Source organism: Solea solea, chromosome 10, assembly GCF_958295425.1.
Source record: "Solea solea chromosome 10, fSolSol10.1, whole genome shotgun sequence".
In the NCBI taxonomy this organism is placed as follows: Eukaryota; Metazoa; Chordata; class Actinopteri; order Pleuronectiformes; family Soleidae; genus Solea; species Solea solea.
The window spans coordinates 25,415,502-25,423,956 of NC_081143.1; the positions used below are offsets into that span (position 1 = coordinate 25,415,502).

The 8,455-nt window shown below is 43.4% G+C and overlaps 1 protein-coding gene across 1 annotated transcript in view; it reads right to left on the reverse strand.

Moving 5' to 3' along the window:
* The window catches only part of LOC131467605 (voltage-dependent calcium channel gamma-2 subunit-like), a 65,740-nt gene extending 58,777 nt beyond the window's left edge, over positions 1-6,963 (reverse strand). The window contains exon 1 of the mRNA XM_058641607.1: positions 6,434-6,963. Within this exon, the coding sequence (XP_058497590.1) occupies positions 6,434-6,644 (211 nt within the window). The 5' untranslated portion in view covers positions 6,645-6,963. The remainder of the gene's footprint in view (positions 1-6,433) is intronic.
* Positions 6,964-8,455: the final 1,492 nt, after the last annotated feature.

Consider the following 8,455-nt stretch of genomic DNA (forward strand, 5'->3'; position numbering starts at 1 on the left):
GGGTGAGTAAAAAACAGATTTTTAACCATTTAACACCGAGTGCACTTTGCATTACCGTAATTTATGCGACAGTTTTGTGCTATTGGAAAAATTCCAACGGTTTCTGAAAGCTGAGAAGTTGCACGTCAAAGCCAACATGTGGTTATTACGGTAATGTCACTCGCGGCTGTTGCAGGAAGCCGGCGAAGAGAGAGTTGGAAAAACACCTGTACATAGTTTCCATTTTTTTGCCCAGTTTTTGGACATTGAGACAAAACAAGACTCAAACAAATGTTTATAAATATGTATTATACTGCTAAAAATCTATTACAGTGTTTTTTTTTATTATTTTTCTTGATTTTAAATTGTTATCACACTATTTCGTCATGCAGCAAATTGTACATAACTGTCAGATGTTGAAAGCTATTCTGAAAAAAAAGGCCAGACGGACATTTTGAGGCTTAGGTGTTAAAGGGTAAACATTTTGTTGATATAAAATATGCATATAAACATATTTATACACATATAAAAAATTGATAGATTGATTAAAAGGTGCTATAATCTATTCAACAAGACATGTAGTGTAAAACTTGCAACAAGTTGATGCAGAATTTAGTGTCTGATGCAGTTGGACAGTGATGAATATGAGTGTGTTTTCAATGCTAAAGCAGCTGAAGGGGTTAAAACTGTGGTAAATATGCAATAATGAGTTAACATTACAATCTAAAAGTTAATGAATAATGTGTCTGCAGGCCTTCATGATGTCTTCTGCACTCACTGAGGTATATCCTGCATAAGGATGTTCCTTCCATTATTCAGTTGGACTAGAATAACACCAGAGTGTCAGAGTTATACTGGAATAAACTAGAATAAAACTTTAGTAAGTAATATGAATAAAAAAATATATATAAAACAGCTTTAAGAACCTCTGTGGTCTTGAACTATTATATGACAGGAAACAAAAGAACCAGCGTTCCCATTTGAATGAGACATGAAACCTTAAAAAAATGATTTGAGCTGCTTTGTTTCAAACACTCTCCAGGAGTCGGGGCGGTAGCAGCACTTTGATGTCTGAGGTTTGACAGCTGCCGTGACCTGTCATTCACTTCTATTACAGTATCACCAACAGCACGCCCACAGAGCGCGGCTGGATGCTGACTGTTTGCCAGCCTCCATGCAGAGGCAGAACAATGGCTCTCGTTTCCTTACCCAGCACTGCTCCATCATGCATCCTTTAACATTTTTATTAAGGGACTATGACTTGAATCGTTCAAAACTCCTTAGTCAGAGACGTAGGGTGTGAAAAAAAAGCTGCAGTTGCTTCGGCAAAATGTGCAGAATCCAAAAATATTGGGACAGATTTCCTGCATGTTCCCCCAGTTTGTGTTAACCCTTAGAACTCAGAGCATTTTGGCTGTTTTTTTTCCATTACTATGTTAAAACATGAGTGTGTGCAATAAAGAGTGTCCTATATTCTTTTTTGCAGCACAACCTATGAGCAAAAAGTACTCAAAATATTTAAAATAGGACTGAATTCTTTTAAATTTGGAAATACGTCACAGTCCTAAGTTCACTTGACTCGTTTTTATGAACAAAACTAAAATAAAAACGGTCTATTTTGTGAGTTCTGCACAATTGTTTCTACTTTATATCACTACTAAAAATGCAATATAAAATAAGAAGATATTTTTTTAAAGCTTGAATGTGTGTATAAACACACACACCCAGGATGTCCATATAAGGAGTTGTGTATTATTCCCACGGCAATTTACCATGGGTGCACCTGCGGCACAGATCCGTGCCGTGTTAGCACTAAGAGTTAGCTGTCAAAAATGAGAGCAACGTTGGTAGTTTATTTTGAAAGAGCCCCTAAGTCATATCAGAGATTGTATCAATATTGTATTCATACATACAAAATAAATTACAAATAAACTGATAAAAATCAAAGTCACTGATTACAATGGAGATGAAGTTTTTACATTTTACGAGGCCGCACATTTCAATAATAGATCAGATCACACCTTAACTACTGCACGGACACCTAGTCGATTACATACCATATTTTTTATTTATAGACTTTTATTAGTCCCCCACACTGTCTCATCATTTTGACATGAATATATAAAAAAGTGCAGTTTGAACTTTCAGATTTGGACAAGACGTGGTTTAAACGGGTGAAGAATCGCTATAATTGTGTTCAGCCCTCGATCCTGAGCAACTGGTGTGGTCTTTTCTATTCACGTAAATGAAAACAGGAGCAGAAATCGACATCTTGAACCATCTAATACTGGTTATATTTCCAGTCGAGCAACCTGCGGATCCTGGACCACAAGATGTTTGACTTTTTAATAAATCGGCTTGTAATCATCACGTCCCCAAACCATCACTTTATAGATTACATGTCATTTTTTTTATTCCCAGTCCCACGCTGTCAGTATAACTGTGGCTTGCAATAAGAACATAAGATTACGTTGTTGCCACTACTGGAAGTGATTATTTTTATAATCGGACATCGCGTAATTAGTTCCTTCCTATCCTGACGTATCGCTGGGCTGTAGCTGGGGTTCGAGATAAAGGGGTTCTGTTGACGGTCAGCATGGCAAAGCTAACGGCTATTAGCACAATTAATGTCATCTCTGGTTCCGACACAGCTGACCACACACACACACACACATTTAAAAATGATCTTTGCCGTGGCGTGACACTGACATGTCGGACTCGTCACAGTCGCTCCCTCGCTTGTTATCTGACAAACGATGACCACCGGAAAAACAAAAATCCTACACGGTGACGTATTACGTTAAAAGCCGGGGTAAGACAGGTTAGATAGAAACGTAGGTCTGTGTGTTAAAGATAGCACAGGATGCCTGAGGGGGTGTGACAGCAAAGCAGAGCTGCCTGCTCGTTCTCTCTCTTGTTCTTTTTTTTTTTTCCTCCCTCTTTTTCTCCTGCTTACCACCTCCCAGTTCCTCTCTTCTTCTCTCTCTCTGTTCTCTGCACCACGCAGCTCTAAAGCGACTGAGGGCGAAGCTTGCAGAAAAGAGCTGGATCTCTCTCTCTCTCTCTCTCTCTCGGATTCCTCTCTGCTCTTAACCATTTCAAATCTCCGATGCCAAGGACGCCGAGCGAGCTTAGAGTGTGAAAAGTAAAGCCACTTAGTGGAGGGAAATAAGCACATCACATGGAGTGAGTTGGCGTGGCTTGCGTTCACGACGGAGAAATAACGTGTTGGTGATTTTGACATGATTTCACAACCTCTGCCAAGATTTGCTGTTGTTGCTTTTTTTGTCTTACAAAAACAAACACGTTTCCTCCTCAAACCCAGTGTTTACACTACGTCGGTCCAGAGTTGCAACAACAAACAACTCTGTATATACATATATATGTATATATATATATATATATATATACATATACACACTGATGTCATGTGTCATCATAATGAGTGGGACTTTACAGATTATGTCCACTTTCAGTGTGTTTGTGAGCGGAAATAAGATCACATGACCAGCTGTGTTGGTTACAAATACATTAAATACGTACGAACACCGATTAGAGTTCCTGAGGACTCTCAGGTTGCCCCGGGAGATGAGGACCGACTGCCTACATGTGTCCTCAAACCACCATTCAGGACTTGTAAGAAGCGTTCAGACCTGTCCTCATTACATAAGGATAATATATTATATTCTGCCAACTGTCTATAATGTACATTCTACCTTCTATTTTAACTTGTTTGAAGTCTTAGTGTTAATATCTTATCTTATCTTATTGCAATATTCATGTGATTGGATCACACTGTTCAGGACGGTTCTGTAAAGCTTAAGCATTCCGATGCCTATGTTGAGTGGTGTTGTATTTTTTTTGTTTTCTCGAGGTTTAATAGCCTTATTAGAATGATCTAATCTTTCACATTGGCATATTTTAAGGCTGTGGTCAAAGGTGTCCAACTGTAGGGCAACTAGACTTGAAGTTAACGCCAACATCTCTGAAGGTCACACTTAGAATTTGTGTAAAGATAGTTTAGTTTATGATTCTCGTGCGACTTGGTCCTGATATTCTGTCTCCGTTAGCGTCATCCTGTTCAGCACAGATGTGGCTGAAGGAGGATGTTTGGTTTGGGACGTGTTGAGTTAGTTTTCTCTCTCTGGCTCAGTTATATTTGGAGAGAAAATGCACCTCACTCCAGTTTACACCGCTTAATGAGATCACATACAAAATTAAAACATAGATGCAAAACATTGACGGAAACTACTGTGCAAAACTGGCAAAATGTTTATTTGAGTTATTTTCTGTCTAGGAGTAAAACTTCATCTTTAAAGATAACGATAATCATTAATAGTGACTAATCTGAAACTTTCTTTCCACCCTTTTTTCTTTTAGTTTTTTGACTCGGCGAAAAGAAGGGCCATGTGAGACTTAAAGCCGAGGCCTGGCCTTTTCACCTCATAGATGGTCAATAGGGTTAGAGATGTAGCCGGAGGCAAGAGCTCGGGCAGCATCAGCAAAAAGTGTAAAATCAATTGTCAAACTGAGGGAAACAAATGTAGCCAGGTAGAACTGTCTGCTCTCATTCTACTCCTGTAATCAAATGCACCGCTCGACCGGCAAACCCGTGCGACACGCGACGCACGCCGTTACGGGAGGGGAAGTGGGCGAGGCTATTGTGGTACAGTGAGATGACATCAAAAGCCGCGTGTGTGTTTTTTTTCAGTCTTTCGCCTGTTTGAACCGAAACAGATCAAACGCGGGCGTCAGTCTTCGCTCAGAAAATGAATCTGGTCATAAAAGTGGCATGTGCTTTGGGGAAATCTGTTCAAATAACCGTGAAAGATGAAATGTGTTTGATGCAGAGCTCTTCTTCTTTTTTTTGTCGTTGTTGCGGAGACGAGGCACAACACATAGAGTGTGTTTCAATCTGTTCAACGGCAGTAGCCATATATTAGCACGTGAGCTAGTTACTGTCGCAGAATCAGTCATGGACCGGAATAAGTAATGTGGCAAAGAAAGGAGGCCAAGATTTAGTGCACGGAGAAAATGATATCTTCTTTTTTGGGGGGGGGGGCAGCGAAGGGTCGGTGATGGCACCTATGCCACTTGAGATTTACAGCTGTTTGTCTGTCGTAGTGTTTCAGCTTCACCTGCACATGGTATGCTGTAATATCATAACCTGCAAAAAAGACTCAACAGTGGGGGAACAGTTTAACCTGCCATGAACCAAACACAGGGGAGACGGAGCACCAGATCAGAGCAGCGGGGAGCTGTGCAGCCCTTTGCGGGATGTTTAAGTTTGGGGCGTGAGTTCAAGTCAACGGGTAGGAGAGACAAGACTGCTTCCAGAAAATCATACTGAGCATATTAGTATGAATTAAAAGGTTGTATTCCCTTTTTCAGACATGCATTTGACACTGGTTCCTCCTGATACGGAATTTAAAAGCCACGTATTTTGCTTAAACTTGGCTAAGAAGCAGAAACTTAGTTAGGCTTAGCTTTCCACGAACCCGGGAGCTCTACGACGAACCGCAGCGCCGATGATGCCGATGAGATGACGATGCAAAGACGAGTGGGAGACAGGAGAAAAAGACGCGAGGGATTCACGTCACAGCGTCCATATTTATACTTTGAGGAGAATGCATGGGCGCCCAGGGTCACGCAGATACAAAAAACGTGAGTAAAAGAATAGGTAGGCGGTTGTTATGAGCCAACAGGAAATCTAACTACACAACTCGTTGTTGTATAAGAGGGACCGTCCAGTTTTAGATCAGCTGCGATTCAGGAAGTACATTTCCCATAAAAGAAATATTAATTTGGAGCAAAACAGAGTGTAGACACTACACATCCAAACAACTTTAAAACAAAACAAAAAAAAGTTGAAAACTCGACGGAATCTTTCAAGCTCCAGATCTATATTTTTATAAAGGTTATAAAGTTAGAATCTAAGACTTGTGGGATCTTGCATGTCCTGCTTTCTACTCGCACCGACGTGCACATCAGCCATGAAAGCCCGAGGTGACAACAGAAACTCCATCAGGTGCAAGTTTCATCCAGATCGACTCTGAGCACCAAGTGGTTTGCAAGTGTGGTTTTTATATCCTTTTGAGTCTCACGTCGACTAAATGCAAAGACGTGGAACAATACTGCGATAAAGAACGCGAAGGGCACCGGTGACTGAAAGACACCGAGGCGTTGTCATGCAAAAATAAAAAGGAAATATGATATCCAAGGTAACAGGTAAAGACAAGGATCTATGCCGATAGATAGATAGATAGATAGATAGATAGATAGATATAGTGTGGGCTGTGAGCATATGTGTAGGCATGTGAGTGCGTCTGCGTGTGTGGGCATGTAGAAATCGATCTGCCTGCGTGCTCGAGTGAGGCACCGCTGCTGTATCTTTGCATGTACACACACACAGTATGTATATATCATGGCTCCTTTTGGCCCAGGATCAGCTCACCTTCCAGGCAGCAGGTCCTCCAGAGGCCCGAGTGCGTCATCACCTCCTCGTTCTTCTTGCTGGTCTCGTTCTCGTTGGTGCTCTTGATCTTGCAGACGCCGCGCGAGTACAGCCAGTAGTCTGTGCCCACGGCGATGGTCATGAGGCTGAAGGCGGCGAAGGCCCCCACCGTGGTCAGCAGCATCTGAACTCCGCGGTCAAACACCCCCATGTTGCCGCATTCCACGAAAGGGGGGCCCCCTTTCCTCTTGATGTACAGGAAGTAAATATTTGTGAGTTTGCGTCGCCACGCCAGCTCGGAAAACGGGGGGTGGGCGACGTCGGGCGGACGACGGTAGCGGGGGGCCGCTGGGGGGGCGGGGGAGTTAGGGGAGCTCGGGGGAAATCGTATGGTTGGTTTTGGGCGGGGGGTCAACAAGGAGGTGAAAATTAAGTTGAAGGTTTTGGGGGAGGGGGGAGGCTGAGTGGCTGTTGGGCCGTACACGCGGGTCAAACAGACTCTGGTGAGGATGACAGATTTCTCAGCTACAAAGGTTTCTAAATTCTACTTCTCGAGTGGCAGTAAGTTGCCCTGCTCTGGAAAAGAAAAAAAACCATTGACCTAAAAACACAAGCTTCTAGCAGATCCCTCCAGAGACCTGGTCTGGGATCTGGGCCTACTTTGTTGAGTTGGAAGGCCTCTAAACGTCAAACTCTGAACAAGGCCAAGATAACGAGAAGATGGAGGACTTTGCTCCGCTTCTCTGTGGTCGTCTCAGGCCTGGATTTGGCTTTCAGAGTCGACGTTACATATATTACAATCCTCACAGCTTGGACGGTGATGTATGGAATGATCGGCACAGAGCGCTTGATTTCTTTTCTTTTTTTCCCCCCCACACAGGTCGTCACAAACAGCCTACACTGTCATTCTCCTGCACTCTCTTGTCCTCTCACACACATGGACACACACACAAACACACACACAGACACACACCGGCTCACAGATTCAAACTTTCGCCCGCACACACCTGTATGTGGACGAGCACACGCATGCACGCGCTGTGATTTTAATTCATACTGAAAAGGGATGGGAACACATGTGGATGTGGGGGTGGAGGGTGGTTGAGACACACAGTTGGCGGCCTGATTTCTTTAAAATGGCCCCAAAAAAAGAAGGAAAATGCAGAGGCAGGCTCCCCCCCCCTCCACACACACACACACACACACAACAGACGATGACACAGTTCAGAACCACGATGAAACCAAGGTGATGAGTGAAGTATGAGGGCTCGTCTCAGGCATTTCTGAAGAAACCGGGCAATGTATCACATGTACTCTGAGGGAAGAGGGTGAGGGGGGGAGACAGGCAAGACAGACAGGCAGGCAGGGCCCAGAATATGTGGGGGAGATAAAAAAAAAATAATAATAATAAGGACTGGATTTGCTCAAAGAAACAAAAGAAAAGATTCAAACCAGCAGAATCAAGCGCTCCCCCAAAATCAAGGGCAGAATGACCATAAATAATGCCAAATAATCAGCCGGTACCATGACTTCCATGAAAACCAGCCATTCCTTAGGAGATAAAGGAAAATAAACCAACCAGGGACGATCAACCCCTCTCCAAATAATACTAAAAAAAATCAAGACAAAGAGAGAGAGGGAAAAAATATTACTTTACAGAAATCAAACGACAGCCTGCTTAGTTTTCCTTTTTCCTAAAATTCTGATCCCCAGTTTCCATATGTGGTCCCTAGACCTTTCTCCAGCGACGGAGGAATGCTGCTATAACGGGGGGAAACAGACAGCGGCACCGACGGCACACCGCGGACAGAGGGGCGCATCCAGGCGGAGAGGCCGAGCATCACCGGTCATGCAGCCGAGAAGGACACGAAGGGATGGACGGAGCTTCCCGGAGCGTCACAGCAGCTTCTTCCTCCAAACGCATCCAAAACGATCCTAGACGCTTCTGTGACGGTCAGCCGGAGCACACGGAGCGCGCGCGCACACACTCACACACTACAGCACACAGCCGCTCACTGTCAT